This window comes from Dromiciops gliroides, chromosome 4, assembly GCF_019393635.1.
Source record: "Dromiciops gliroides isolate mDroGli1 chromosome 4, mDroGli1.pri, whole genome shotgun sequence".
NCBI lineage: Eukaryota > Metazoa > Chordata > Mammalia > Microbiotheria > Microbiotheriidae > Dromiciops > Dromiciops gliroides.
In genome coordinates this window covers 472,971,735-472,987,032 of record NC_057864.1, presented here as the reverse complement: position 1 = coordinate 472,987,032, position 15,298 = coordinate 472,971,735, and the positions used below count along the sequence as shown (strand labels likewise).

The 15,298-nt window shown below is 51.3% G+C and overlaps 1 protein-coding gene across 5 annotated transcripts in view; it reads left to right on the top strand.

The window, feature by feature from the left end:
- The first annotated feature begins 5,913 nt into the window (after nt 1-5,913).
- AUTS2 (activator of transcription and developmental regulator AUTS2) overlaps nt 5,914-15,298 on the top strand; it is a 1,257,436-nt gene continuing 1,248,051 nt past the window's right edge. For 3 of the 5 annotated variants that reach the window (XM_044002370.1, XM_044002371.1, XM_044002367.1), the window contains exon 1: nt 5,915-6,394. In XM_044002370.1, the coding sequence (XP_043858305.1) occupies nt 6,026-6,394 (369 nt within the window). In that variant the 5' untranslated portion in view covers nt 5,915-6,025. Of the gene's footprint in view, nt 6,395-15,298 lie in introns of all 5 variants that reach the window. The other 2 variants (XM_044002368.1, XM_044002369.1) reach the window with 2 other exon arrangements.

The following is a 15,298-nucleotide window of genomic DNA, read 5'->3' as shown; positions in this document are numbered from 1 at the left end:
CCCTCTTTAAAAAAAAAGGAACATTAAAACCGCATCTTGAAAAACAACTTGTGATGGGAGAAAAGATGAAAACAGCAGGTGACAATTAGTGTGGAATAGCAACAATGGATGATTGCTGATAGGCTACCTGAAAGTTAATGGAACTGATCAGGATTTCTCCCCAGGAATATTTTTTATTAAAAACGATGTATGGAGGTTAAGGAGGAGAAGCCAAGTTCTTTTCTTCTTCTTTTTATCTATTCATTTGGAAACAATGGTGTGGACCATTGGTTAATCTGCTTCAAGCTCGGTCTCTCTCTCTCTCTCTCTCTCTCTCTCTCTCTCTCTCCCTCCCCACACACACACAGACCGAAAGTTATAAACTACAAAAACATGAACCCTAGCTGCTTTGAGTTAAAAATCAATTTTCCTAATAAATTAAATTCAAATCTCGTATACTAGTGTGTAATATCAAGAAAGATGCTTTAATAATAACACTGTTGGCAGAGAATAACGGGAGAGACAGAAAGGATTATAAAAATTTAGTAATTTAGGAGGTCTGGAACCAAAATCATTATCTGTGAGAAGCTTCAGAGTTCAGGTGGATAGAAACAAAAGCCTTTTCAACCCAGTCCAGATGAAATGTCCAAGACATAATTTGTGTATTAATCATCAATTGAAACATAAAATGGCAAAACTGGAGAGATACTTTGGGGGGTCAAGTACTTTACCCCTGAGCAGGGCTGGAAGATTTTTATCCTTTCTGTATTTAAGAACCACTTGAGAGGCCTATTTCTGCAGAGCCACTACCCAGTCACTTGAAGGCTTTTTTTTTTAAAAGCACTATTTAAAAAAAAAAATAGAATCATTTGGGCCAAGATTTCACCTAAGCCTTGTTGATAGGAACTGTGATCTTGCTCCCACTGTCCTTTCAATTTAAAGCCTCTTTTAACCAAAGGGAAGACTTTTCTGTTGACTTCTGCCTATGGAGAGAGACAGAGCCCCTAAATAAATGGGTTTATCTGAGCTTCCAAGAAATCTTATTTCCCTTTCCAAAGGGTGCAGCAACAACAAAAAAGGCTAGAGGTCACAGGTGGATACCTGTACACCAGTTTGACTTCTCTGGGAATAGTCCCCTGGAGAGACCAAACAGAACAACGTGTTCACTTGTAAACCCCTGAGAATGTTTGTAAGCAAACCTTGAAGACTCACCCACGAACAATTACCCCTCACCCCTCTCTGGTCGAAGGCGCCAAAGGAACCCATTTGACCCAAAGGATATTACCAATTCCACTGAGCATTATTCACAGACCCTGGAAAAAAAATTCATTTAAACATTATCCCAAAATGCATTTACAAATTACTCCCGCTGCAGGCAAGGTTCCTGCAGTGTCCCTATGCCGACCCATGTTCCCTCTCCCTTTCTGACTGCCAGACATTATTCTTTACAGACAAGACTGCCAGGGGGCAACTTTGGAAAGTCACTAATAAAAGACCTTTTTATTATATTTGCAAATTGCACTCCTCCCTCCCAGGCCTTCTCTTTCCTCCTCCCCCACATTGCTGAAAAGAGATTTTATTGAAGAACCTGTTTGAAGTTGGCCTTGAACTTTCGTAGTCTCCAGGGCAAGACATGATGTCTAAAAGTACCTGCCCCGCTAACCTTTAACAAAAAATAAAATAAAATAACAAGGAGGGCTAGTGCCTTCCCTGAACCACTGCTTGGCACAGTCTGCTCTAGAAGATGCAGAAACTGGCCCCCTCTGTAACTACAAGCCTCGTAACCCGAGGGCAGATTTCAGCAGCCACTAATGACTGTCTTAGGAGTTATGGAGGGACAGTCTATCCAGAGGTGCTGTATTGGGAAATCGTGCCAGGGGCCGGCTGTGATATCTCTGGAAGCTGGCACAGTGTTCCCCATAAATGCAGTATGGAGGCCTTCCATGCAGTGGTCCTGCACACATTCTCCTGGGTAATGAGGGACATCTCCCCCGCCCCAACCTTGGAGGGGGGCAGGGAGGTGAGCTGGCTTAGTGGAGAGAGAGCTGCCCTTGGCCCCTTCTGAACAACTGGGTTCAGTTCCCTCTCTAATCACCAGGAGTTTCTAACCAGATGAAATCATAGGTTAGGGACCTACACAAGAGAGGTGTGTGTTTGAGGGGAGGGGAGGAGAAGAGGGGGAAGGGCCCAGTACTAAGCATTTCCCTGTGGCTTCTTTCAAGATAAAAGACGGGTAATTGAGGCTTATAGCTCTAGAACTGGAAAGGATCTCAGAGGTCATCGCCTTCAACTCCCTCATTTTATAGATGTGGAAACTGAGGCTCAGAGAGGTTCAGTAATCCAAGGTCCTAGAGGAAGTGGCAGAGATGGAACTTGAAAACTCAAGTCCCCTGCCCTTTCCGCCGGACTCTTGTTCTTTGGGTGAATAAGAGAAGAATCTTGGCTGTCAGTGTTTTTAATGGGGGGGGGGGGCTCGAAGAATCTGGTGCAGAATCCGAAATCATCCAAGTCTTTGACCGTAAGGGAGAAAAAGATGGGTGGGGGAGGAGAGAAAGAGGAGAGGAGAGAGAGAGGAGAGGAGAGGGAGAGGGAGAGGGAGAGGGAGAGGGAGAGGGAGAGGGAGAGGAGAGGAGAGGAGAGGAGAGGAGAGGAGAGGAGAGGAGAGGAGAGGAGAGGAGAGGAGAGGAGAGGAGAGGAGAGGAGAGGAGAGGAGAGGAGAGGAGAGGAGAGGAGAGGAGAGGAGAGGGAGAACAGAGGAGAGGAGAGGAGAGGAGAGGAGAGGAGAGGAGAGGAGAGGAGAGGAGAGGAGAGGAGAGGAGAGGAGAGGAGAGGAGAGGAGAGGAGAGGAGAGGGGAAGGGAGGAGAGGAGAGGGAGAAGGGAGGAGAGGAGAGGAGAGGAGAGGAGAGGAGAGGAGAGGAGAGGAGAGGAGAGGAGAGGAGAGGAGAGGAGAGGAGAGGAGAGGAGAGGAGAGGAGAGGAGAGGAGAGGAGAGGAGAGGAGAGGAGAGGAGAGGAGAGGAGAGGAGAGGAGAGGGGAAGGGAGGAGAGGGGAAGGGAGGAGAGGGGAGGAGAGGGGAGGAGAGGAGAGGAGAGGAGAGGGGAAGGGAGGAGAGGAGAGGAGAGGTCCATCACCCGCTACCCCTTCCCTTGGCTTTGACGATTTAGACTCGGGTGGGAGACAGCCCAAGAAACACATTTTAGGGCAGAGGGAAAGGAAAACGTCCCTCCGCTCCTAGATCAGAGCTGTCCCCCTGCTCCAGGGCGGAGAAGAAGCCACCAAGACAAGGTGGGCATACCTCTCCTGGCCAGACATTCAGGGCAGTGGGCGTGGGGGGTTGGAGGGAAAAGCAGCGAGGGCGGGAGCTGCTGCTCGAGGTCAGTGCCCCGCGAGCAGAGCGCCCTGAAAAGGACCGAGCGGCTCGCGGAGAGAAGCTGATCGCTGTTTGTTGATCGATTCGGGTCCTCCTTTATTGAAACATCGTGTTTAAAGGAGGGGGGCGGGGGAGGGGGGAGCCCGGAGGCGGGAAGAGACTCGAGATCCCGCCAGCTGGAGCGGGGACGCAAGTGTGGCTCGGCTTGGGGCTCGGAGCTTGTCAGAAGAGCTCCGCACGTGGCGTGGCCCGCCCCCCGGGGGGCTTCTCGGTGACAAGCACTCAGGAGAAAAGACGGTGCCGGCGGGCAGTCCTCCGACACCCCGGGGCACCCCCTTTGCACCAGATGCGCGGGGCGCAGTTTGGTTCCCGGGGACCGCGCCCCCGTATTCCCCACTCCTGGGTTTCCTCCTCCCCACTTTTCCAGGCAGAAGAGAAGTCAGACGCCGGCGGCCCCGGCACCGGCCCAGGCGCAAGTGCTTCTCTCCACGCGCGGAAGGGAGAAAAGTTTTAAGTTGCTCCCGCCTCCGGCCAGGCCAGCGCGCGCACTTCTCCACGCACCCCCTCTTTGTCCCCCCGTGTCCGGGCCCCTTCGAGGACAGAAGCCCGCCCCCATCTCCATCCCCATCCATGCCTGCGCCCGGGCCAGCTACCCCGCCCGGCGGACTCCGGGTGGGGGCGTAGGGGCGCGCACTCGGGAGGACTTGGTGGGTGCGCGGGTGAGCGCGGGAGCGGGTGGGGTGGGTGTCCTCGGACGTGCCCGGAGCGCGCGCGGAGCGAGCCGGCAGCAAAGTTGCGGGAGCAGGCGCGCGCCGCGCGGGGCGGGGCACGCCGAGCCCCTCTCCGGGCTGCGCCCGCCGCCCGTGCCCGGCCCGGCCCGGCCCGACTGCGGGGGGCGCGGAGCGCGGCGGCCACCCCCCCCCCCCACGCCCCGCCCCCACTGCGCAGGCCCGGCCGCCCCAGCGCGCATGCCCTCGGCTCGCAGGCACGGCCAGCCCCCAGCCTGGTGCTCGCTACACACTCTACAACCGGGGGTGGGAGGGGTGTGTGTGGGGGGGAGCTGGGAGTCACCCACGTGATCCAGCCCGGGCCAGGGCCAGGAGGAGGAGGGGGAGGGGAGGGAGGGGAGGGGTGCGCGCGCGCGCTCTCCGAGAAGGGCGGGCGGCGAGCGAGCGAGCGAGCAGAGCGAGCAAGGTAGCGAGCAGAGGGGGCGAGCCAGGCGAGGCTGGGCCGGGGAGGAGGCGGCGGCGGCGGCGGCGGCGGCGGCAGGGGATGGGGCAGTGCCCGGGCTCCCGGAGCTGCAGCCGCCCGGGGACACGCTGTGCACCCTTGCGCTCCCGGCTCGCTCCGCAGCCCCGGCAGCAGCAGCAGCGGCAGCGGCAGCAGCAGCAGCAGCAGCCCGGGCCATAAGCGAGGAAGGAGGGCAGCGGCAGCAGCGGCGGCGGCAGCATCAGAGGCAGCGGCTCATCATCATCCTCCTCCCTCTCCTCGCTCGCTCTCCCTCTCCGTGCCTCTCCCTCCGGCGGGGGGGAGGGGGGACCCTAGGAGGAGGAGGAGGAGGAGAGAAGGAGGAGGAGGAGGAGACTACACCGGTGCCTTTTGCCACTGGAGATTTCTCCCCCACTCGCTCCATCTCCCCCTCCTCTTTTTGGGGTGAGGGCTGACCGTTTATCCGGGGCTCTCTTTTTCTTCCTGCAGAAGGGGGCGGGGGGCGCCTTCTCCCACCTTCTCCCCTTCCCCTTCTCCCCCTTTCCCCTCTCGCCCTCCCTCCTTCCAGGGCCAAACCCAGAGCCCAGAACTGCTCCAGCATCCCTCCCCCTGCCGGGTCTCTGCTCCCCTCCGCCTTCCATTATTATGGTCCACCATCCGGGGGGTCCCTGCCCACTCGGAGCATTCCTCAGCAGTGGCCTCCCCTGGATGCCTCGCTCACAGATTGTGGAGCCTGGGAGTTTGCTCTAAGGTGTGTTGGCCAGAGGCCGGAGGTGGGGGGCGGCTCTTTTTCTCTGCCTGGTTGGTCACCGGTGGGTGAAGTTCCTATTTTTTAGTCCCTCCCCCCGACATTTTCGGGGGGGCATTTTTGCACGGGGGGGCGTGCAGGCGGTGGGGAGTGGGAGCGGGGAGGGAGCCCCTGAGCCTCCCCGTCTCTTGATCAAAGCATTCCGCTATATTCTGATTTATTGCCTGCCGCTCGCTGGGTTTTTTCCCTCTTTTTCCCCCCTTCCCTTCTTTCCAAAGGAGACCTGTGTGTTCAGCCATTACTTTGCTTGGCTTTGCTCGGAGGAATCTCTTGCATTGGGTGGAATCACACTTGGAGTCTTCGCCTCCTCCCTCCCTCTCGCTTCTCTCTCTTCTCCCTCCCTCCCTCCCTCCCTCCCTCCATCCCTCCCTCCCTCCTCCTCCTCCCCTTCCCCCCTTTCCTTTCTCCTCTCTCTCTCTCTCTCTCTCTCTCTCTCTCTCTCTCTCTCTCTCTCTCTCTCTCTCTCTCTCTCTCTCTGTTCTTCTCCTCTCCCTCTCCCTTCTTTCTCTGTGGCTCCCCTCCCCCGGGGGTGGGGTGCGGGAGGAAGGGAGGGAGGGGGCCCGTGGCTCCTTTTTTTCCCTTCTGGGTAGTGGTGGTTGGTGCCCGGGAGGAAGGAGAGGAAGAGGAGGAGGAGGAGGAAGAAGAGGAGGACTCTAGCCATGGATGGCCCAACTCGCTGCCTTGGGCTCCGGAAAAAGCGGAGGTCTCGGTCCCAGCGCGATCGGGAGAGGCGCTCCAGGGCCGCCGGATTAGGGGGTGCCGTGGCGCCCGCGGCTCCCGGGGCCGGGGCCGGAGGAGGGGGCGGCGGCGGAGGGGCTCCCAGCCGGACCCGGGCGCCGCCGCCGCCGCCGCCGTCCGTCGCCTCGTCGTCGGGCTCCGAGAAGGAAGACAATGGGAAGCCCCCAGCCTCCGCGCCGCCGTCCCGACCCCGGCCCCCGCGGAGGAAGAGGAGGGAGTCCACCTCGGCCGAAGAAGACATCATTGATGGATTTGCCATGACCAGCTTTGTCACTTTTGAAGCTCTGGAGGTAAGGGGGGGACGAGCCCCCCGTTTATTTCCCCGGATCCTTCCGGGGCTTCCTCCTTCTGCGCTGCCTTTCCGTCCCTTCGGGCGGTCTGTCCTGCCCGCCCGCCGGTCTGTCTGTCTGTCTGTCTGGGCTGAGGTCTTATTGTTGGGGAGGGGGGGAGCCGGGGGCGCAAGGAGAGAGAGAGACACACACTGGAGGAGGAGGAAGAGAGCAGAAATCATGCCTAGTCCTCCCTCTCCCCCCTCCTTTCCCCCTGCCTTGTCGCCCCTCTCTCTGCCTCCGCCCCCCACACCCCCTAGCAGATGGGCGAAAGAAGGGGGTTCAGGAATCACAACAATGCGCCCCTCTCCTTGCCTCCCTCGCTTGCTCTCTCCTTCCCCTCCAGCTAGCTCCCCCCCCCCTTCTTCTCCCTCCCCAATCATGGCTTCTTGGCTGGTTTAAGTCTCTTGGGTTGATTTTGGGCTCTGGTGGACGGTTTTGTGTGTGTGTGTGTGTGTGTGTGTGTGTGTGTGTGTGTCTATTTTATATGGAAACATGTATATTACAGGGAGATATTCCTTGCCTGTGTGTCCCCAGGACTGGGGAGCGGTGGGATTCACATGGTTTCCTCCCCCACCCCCTTTTTGGGAGGTGGTAATAGGGAGGGGGGCGTTTTCTTCCTGGCTAGGAGAAAAGAGGGAGGGGGATAGAGTGAGAGGAGAGGAAGGGAGGGGATTTCATATATATATGTATATATATATGTATATACACACACACACACACACACATATATATATATATATATACAGAGAGAGAGAGAGAGAGAGAGAGAGAGAGAGAGAGAGAGAGAGAGAGAGAGGGAGATCCTTTATTCTGTATAGGGATCCCTTTTGGAAAGGGTTAAGTGTAACGAGAGCCAGACACACAGACAGGAAAGAGAGAGACAGACAAGAGGCAGCTTGGGGCGGACTGAAGTGGGGGGGAGAGGGAATAAAAACCCTTGCTGACATCTGAGGGGCTTGTCACCCAATTGTCCCTGCCCCTTCCCTCTCTTTTCTTTCCTTTTCTCCCCAAGTGCTTGGCTTTGTGTGTGTGAGTGTGTGTGTGTGTGTGTGTGTGTGTGTGTGTGTGTCTTTATTCTCTGAGCACCTGCAGGGTGCTTTACCAAATGCACAGTTTCCAGCAGCTAGACTAGCTTCTCCTAGGGAGGAGGGGGGCTACTGGGGAGGTGGGGTCCAGGGGTCAGGGGGAAACTCTCTTTGCCAGGACAGAGCAGCAGATAGAGCTGGGATTGGCCTTTGTAAATTTCACCATCCCCACAACACCCCCCCCCCTTTGAGAATAAGCACGAGGAAAAATGTTTCACACACACACACACAGCCCACGTAGAGAGAGGATCAGCAGAGTGGGTTTGGTTTTTGGCTTTCTTGAGGACAAAACCAGGGGCATGAGTCGCTGGTAACCTTGTCTGTTGCCTGAGCTGTGGTCTGGGGATTCAAAGGGAAACTTTTTCTCTCTCCCTTTTGGTTTTTTGGCCAATCTTGCGTGTGGTTTGGGGCATGTCTGTAGAAGAGAGAACCTTTGTTAAATGACAGCTTTAGTTATACACACAGTGCCTGTCCAGGTTGAAATTACTAGTAGGATTGCTTGAACTCTGTGTGTGTGTGTGTGTGTGTGTGTGTGTGTGTGTGTGTCTATATTAAGTATTTTAAATAAATAAGAATGAAGTCTTGGCTTCTCAAGGTTATGTCTCCTTACTGAAATTTTCTTTTTTGAGGGGGGCGGGCGGCATATATCAGAGTTTGATATTGGTGATGTAATGTAGTCTGTCCAAAACAAAAATCACACACCTCGATGAGCACCCCCCCCCCCATATTTGCTTCTGAATCCGAGCTGTCTTTTAACTAGCCTCACTTGTCACCAGAGACCTGATGCTCACCAGGGATTAGAATGATTCTGGCTTTGGCTTTTAATTTTTGTCAAGGTAGAAGGTTGCTATAGAGTCTGACCTCTCTCTTTCTCTTTTACTTCCTTGCTTTGAAATACCGAGTCTCTCCAGATAGGGAAGAAAACGCTGCCATTGCTTTCTGAGGCTGGCTCAGGGCAGGGCTTGCAAGAGCTGGTTACAAGTGGTTGTGCTGACATTGGATGTTTACCCTTTGCCCCTTGCATCTCCTCACACATATGGGGGTCCAGGGAGGGCCCTAGAGGCTAATTAGGATATTGACAGTTTAAATGTTTTCTATAAACAAACCAGAAAGCAGGATTGTTTAAAATGGGTAGCCTATGCTATATTTGGTTTGTAAAAGGCAAGTTGTAAACTCTGATGAAATTGTGTTATGTATTTATGGATATACATATGTTTTTGTACTGGGCCAAGTTCAGGTTTGTCTTCTCCTTACCCTTCCACATTTCTGCCCCGCTGGTTTGTTCCCCTTCTCTCCCACCAAGGCTTGCTCTGTGTTGATTTCCTCAGTGTAGGGCCTGATTAAAGGATGCCTGGTCCCCCTCATCTTATACCCCGCCATATCCAAACAGTATGCCAACTCCCTGGTGTGGCTAGGTCCGAGAGGCAAAAGTTGTAAGCAGATGTTATTTAAAAGAGGTTCGCAATTTAAAAGCCTACATAGGAGTGAGAAATGGGATTCACCAAGTGTGTGTTAGCAGGGAAAAGGTGGCTTGCTAAGCCTGTAATTCCTGTTGTATCTATTTTAGATCATCAAAACAATTGGGCATGCAGAACTGATTTGGGGGGACCCTCCCCGCCCAGACACAAAGGTTTGATAGTATGCTATATTGACTTTGGAAGGCCTGCTGAAAAAAAATGATTGTCACTTTTTGTGTCGTTTTTAAGGGGAGGAATATGAGAAAATATCCTGCAGACCTGTTATGGAAATGTTACAAATGCCAACTATTGCAAAACCTAACCCTAAACCTTTTCAGAAGTTTGTATTTAGAAACTCCATACAGTCATATTGCCATGACTTCAACTGCCGTGATGTTGTTGTTTGTGCGTACTGGTAAAGAGGGGGAGGTCAGGAATCTGAGCCCGAATCTAGCCAAGTTTTCACCTTAATCCCCCACAGAGCAGTAACGCATTCAGAGGTAGGCCTTGTGTGGTGAGTACACAGTGGCTCCTTGGCCAGGGGGTTGTATTTACTTAGCATTTTTTATTTTCATGTGCCTTTTGGAAAAAAAAAATGTGTTTCTAGCTGGTAATAAAGAGTATGATGTGCTGATATAAACAAATCCAACCAAGAGTGAAATCTACCAACTGGCCCGAGGTTCGGGAGTTGTGTTTGTATTTCCTGAAAATTGGCTGGGCCCCCTTTTAAGAGGCACAGGGAAGCCTAGTTGGCAGCTTTGAAAGGCCAGGGCCCAGGAGGAGAGCCAAGATCACAGTTCAGTCTTGTAACCAGGCAGGCTGTTAAGGAAAGTTTGAGGTTGACATTCTGGAGGGGACGATCTCAGAGCCCATTGAAGTGTCACACCCCTGGATCTTCAGGGAGCTGGCCAAAGCCAAATGTTTTGGGATTCTCTCTCCTGTCATTTTGGAGTAGAAAAGACTGAAGCAGGTTTTACTTAGACGCTCTTTGAGGGGGTTTTCTGAAGTGGGGAAGATCAGACTCTAGCTCCTTATATCACTGTGAATATTATTATGGTTGTGTATTTAGACCATGATCCAGGTACAGATTTTGAGTAGAAATATTGGGCAGCTGTGGTTTCCATAAGTTCTTGGTATAGTGTTTGCCCCCTACTTGTTTGTAGTTTCAGAGCTGGAAGGGACTTCAGAGACCAAGCCCCATCATTTTACTGGGGGACACCAAGGAGGTTCATAGGTGGGATTTGAACTCAGGCCCTGTTCTCTTTTCCACAGTTTCTAAGCTGGTGGTCTTCCTTACTCAATGTCCTTCCTCAAATCCAGGATAGATCCAGCACTGAATTTCTGGTCTCAGTATTGCTTTTCTCATCCTCTTTCTCTGCGAGGACTCCGGGGCCTCCTTTCTTCTAGTGGCTGCTAAAGCATGTTATCTTTTTTTTGGGCTGGTGCAAGACACTGAGCCACTGGTGCTCTAGAGGAAGCAGAATGTGTGTTGGGGGAGAGCCCGCCAAGGCCAGGTTTGAGAACCAAGGGAGCTAATAATGTCTGTGGAAGCCTGTTGCAAACTTTAAAAAGGCCCTGCCTGCCAAGGTGAGGTGGCAGCCTTAGAACTAACCAGGGCCTTTCCAGGCCTTGGAAGTAGAGGTTTGCAGACCCACGAGGCAAGAAGGATGACTTGTTGCTGGCCAGTCAGGGAGCGAGATCACATTTAAGACCTTCATGTGGCTTTAATTTCAACGCTCTGTTTGAGCCTCTGCTTACCCACACGGTGGTGGTGAGGCTTGTTGGGCCGAATTTGAATTACATATATGTGGCACACGGTGTAATAAATTATCTGACAAATCTGACCTATGGATTAATCTTGTTCCTCAGGATCAGTCAATCATGGAGTCAAGTATGGGAGTGTTTTACTGCTTGCTGGAGGCTAGGGAAACCAGCACAAATGAATAAAAGAGAGATCTTGTCAAAGTCCAATGCCCAAGGCAGTTGACTGGTCCAAGGTCACACAGTTAGTAGGTGGCAAAATCAGGACTTGAACTTGGGGCTTCTGATGCCCCAGCCAGTGCCCTTTTTGTTTTCAAAATGAGATAAACAATGACTCTAATTTTAGTACTAGGAATCCAGAGAAGGGTAAGGTTAGCATGTTCTGGAGAACTCAGGAGAAGCCTGAAGCCCATGAGTTCTGGATAAGATAGGGATCAAGGGAAAGAAAGGAGGTAGTGGGTTCTAGGTAGGGTAACTAGCATAAAAAAAAACACAGCTTTGCCACCAACTAGCTCTTTGACTTTGGGTAAGTTCTTTAACCTCTCTGGGTCTCATCGTCCCATCTGTAAAGTGAGATAGCTGGACATAAGTGACCTCTAAGGCCCCTAAATCTATGACCCTATGAGACAGGGTGGAATATGTTTTGTGCAGGTGTTGGGGAGATGTCTATTCGTGTTAAAGAGGAATGAGATATAACAATGGATAAATATCAGTGGGAGTGGGGCGAGGGGTGGTCAAGATTTTAGAAAGCCAGACAGGATTTAGATATGATACCTTTGTATCTAAGCCAGGTGGGAGCCATTGTGGGTTCTTGCCTCCAGTGGGAATGGTGTTTTCCAGAAGGTATGTGAACTCCCTTTTCCTCCCTATTATTTAGTTCCTCCATTTACAGATAAGTCCCCTCCTTAGGATGTGGGTTCAGGGAACGACTCAGGCCCCAACGAAGTGAGAACCACCAGAGCTTGAAGACCCAGCGATGCCCCCGAGATGCAACATTGCTCTGCTTCCTATTCTTTGCACCACCATGTTCCCTCATCCCTCTCTTGGCAAACTACCTGTTTCCTAAATAGTTGCTGTTTCTGGCTTGGAGAGGGGCCTCTTAGCAGTGCCAAGGCAGAGGTTAAAGCAGAGGATAACAGGAGGGTTTGGGATGGTCAGAGATTCAGGGGCTTGTGTATCTGAAGAGAAGCCATTAAACGAGGGTCAGTGTCTTCCTGTAAATGCTGAATACCCAGTACAAGGCTTGCAGCTCTGTGTGTGTGTGTGTGTGTGTGTGTGTGTGTGTGAGAGAGAGAGAGAGAGAGAGAGCGCATGAGTGTGTGTGTTAGAGAGTGTGTGTGTATGACAGAGAGAGAGAGAGAATGAGTGTGTGTGTGTGTGTGTGAGAGAGAGAGAGCGAGCATGAGTGTGTGTGTATGACAGAGAGAGAATGAGTATGTGTGTGTGTGTGTGAGAGAGAGAGACTGAGTATGTGTGTGTGTGTGTGTGTGTGTGTGTGTGAGAGAGAGAGAGAGAGTGTGTGTGTATGACAGAGAGAGAGAGAGAGAGAGAGAGAGAGAGAGAGAGAGAGAGAGATTGAGATTGATTCAGAAGTTAGGAAAAAGAATAGAAAAAGAGTGAGTGTACGTGTGATTGATTGTGCATTGGGGAATTGGGTGCCAATATCATCCTGCTATTGTTCACTTGGCTCAGCCCTGGAGTCTGCCTCATGGGAAGTTGTGTATTTTTATTATTTTAATTATTTTTTTAAACAAGCATTTGCTGCCTTTTGCTTCTGTATCCTAGTTATTTGCGGAAATACCCACCCTCCCTCCTAACAAAGAAAAGGGAGTCAAAGCACCTAAGACAACAGTGAATCCAGCATTCTGTCCTGATAGCCTCTCACCGCTGCCCTGTGAGAGGGATGTTCACTTTTATTGCATTTTTGAGATTATTTTGAATTGGGAGATTGACGTTTTAGGGGTGCATAAATTAGGTTCTGAGAATGGGGATGAGTCAGAAGATCGTCAGTGGACTGTGTTAAATAGGAAATTTCAGATTGGGTGACTGATATTCAATAAATCCATGGTGATGGAGCCTTCAGCAAGAAGAGCAGACTTGGTCTGCTTCTCACAGTGTAGGAAGAGTGATGGAAGAATAGGAAGAGATGTTGAAATGAAGGCACCCAAAAAAAGTGACCTATGAAGAGTCTGGGAAGTGAATGAATTCCTATAATCCCCGTTACAGGCAGTTGCATTTCCATCCTGCCTAAAGGTCTGCAAAGTGCTTTACTCCGGATACCTCATTGAATCCTCCTGGGGAGACAAGGAGTAGGGTCCCACTCTAGAGATGGGGTATTAAGAAATACTATAATTGGGAGCAGGATCAGCGATCACATGGTGATCTAGTTATGAGAGTTCTGGACTTGCAGTCAGGAAGATCTGGGTTCAGATCCATATCAGTGTGACTGTGGGAAGGTCACACAGTCTGTTTCTTTGTCTGTGAAATGGGGATGATAGTGCCTAGAGTGGTTTTTGTGACGTCCACTGTCTGTGGACAGTGTGTGTGTGTGTGTGTGTGTGTGTGTGTGTGTGAAGCTCTTCTGAAGGTGGTGTCTACACAGCAGATGATGATGAAAAAGAAGATGGTGGTAGTTGGGGTGAGCACAGCTATTAGTCATCTGTACTTCAGGAACTGAATAAATGAATGAAAGAAGGAAAAATGCATTTACTGAGGGCTTACTCCGTGGCAGGCCCTGGTATTTGGGGATATAAATAAAAAATCAAGGCAGCTCAGAGTCCACCTTATGCCAGAGGCTTTCTGTGGTGTTTTTCTCCCTCCCACTCACCCACCCCTTCCCTCTGGGCTTACCTTTTGCCTGCCCTGTATCTGTCCTGCGTGTGCAGTTATCTGCATGTTGGTTCTTACATTAGCATTAGCCCCTTGAGGGCAGGGTCCATGTGCTGGGCACAGAGTAGGCACGTTATAAGAATTTGTGGATTGATGGTCGATCAACTCTCTCAAGGTATTTGTATCCTCATAGGAGAAGACAACTCATACCAGGAACTACTGACTGAGGAGGGGGATTTTGGTCCCAGAAATCATAAGAGTATCGAGCTGACCCCATTTGACAACCATACATCCTTTCTTGAATAAACAGTAGTGTGGATTTTCTTGTTGTTGTTCAGTTGTTTCAGTTGTGTCCGACTCTTTGAAACTCTTTGGGGTTTTCTTGGTAAAGATACTGGAGTGGTTTGCCTTTTCCTTCTCCGGCTCATTTGATGAATGGGGAAAACTGAGATAGACATGTTTAAGTGACTTGCCCAGGGTCACACAGCTAGTAAGCATCTGAGGCTGGATTTGAACTTGGGTCTTCCTGACTCTAGGCCTGGCACTCTGTCTATTGTGCCACCCAGAATAAGTGGTAGAAAGAGGGAGATGCGCTCGCTCTCTCTCTCTCTCTCTCTCTCTCTCCCCCCCTGTGTGTCTGTCTCTTTCATTACATGAGCTAGGCTGCTTTTCACTCATTCAGTCACCAGTGGAGGTAATTGGGCTCCTGGGCAGGAATTCTGCTGAGGAGTGGTTAACTTGAGCAAGGACTCAGGACATGCATGTGCAGGACCTCTACAGATAGTGTGAACTCAGCTTGGTAGAGTGGCTGGTTGACACAGGCTGATGACAAGATGGCCCAGGCGGAGGGCTGGATGAGATGTGAAGGTCAGTCATAGTGGGAAGGATATGTGTATATAAGGGAAAAGTGTGGGTGATTATTTTCCTTGTCCATTCCTCCCTCCTCACCCCGATATCCTGTGATAAACAGCCGTGAGAATTAGATATGTAAAGAATCAGTAACTATTACTTGACTTATAAACGCAACTCACATTGTCTACTTGGCACCTTTTGCCAAGTTTCTTAACTCTTCTGCCTCCAAGGAACCTAGATCTTTCTAGTTCAGGACAGAACATTCGCTGCTGTGAGTGAGCAGGCAAGTTATAAGCCCCAGGGGGAATGTGGTCTTTGGGAAGGAATGGATCACTTGCCAGCACTGAAGGAAGATGCGGGTAGATTAGAAGAGAACCCCATGAACTGGGGTTTGAAGGAAAAAGAATGTGGCCCTCTTTATGAGAATATCAAAAGAGAATTCGGGCAAACTTGTTTCTCTTGCTTGGTCTGCACATGTTGTCTCTCTGTGCCATGCACAGGTGGGCATGGGTTATGTTTTGCTTAATGAGCTGGCACAGGGCTCAGGATGGGAGGGGCTGATGAAAGAACCTGGCTTCCTCTGGTGGCATTTTCCCCACTTCTGTCCTCACCTCCTCGTTCTAGTATGTTCTGAGGTTCTTCAGGGTATCTCTTGCATAGTAGGTGATCATGAAAGTGCCTCTTACTGTGGGGATCATTCGGATTTGGAGATTTTCGGGTCCTCCCCTCTTATTTCTCATGACTAGGGGTGTGACTTGCCTAAGGCCCCACTGATTATAAGTTGTAGTTCTGGGTCTGGACCACAGGTCCCCCAGATCTAGAGGCAGCACCATCTTCACCAAAGCAGGTGTCCTTTCGCATCGTCAATAATCTTCTTA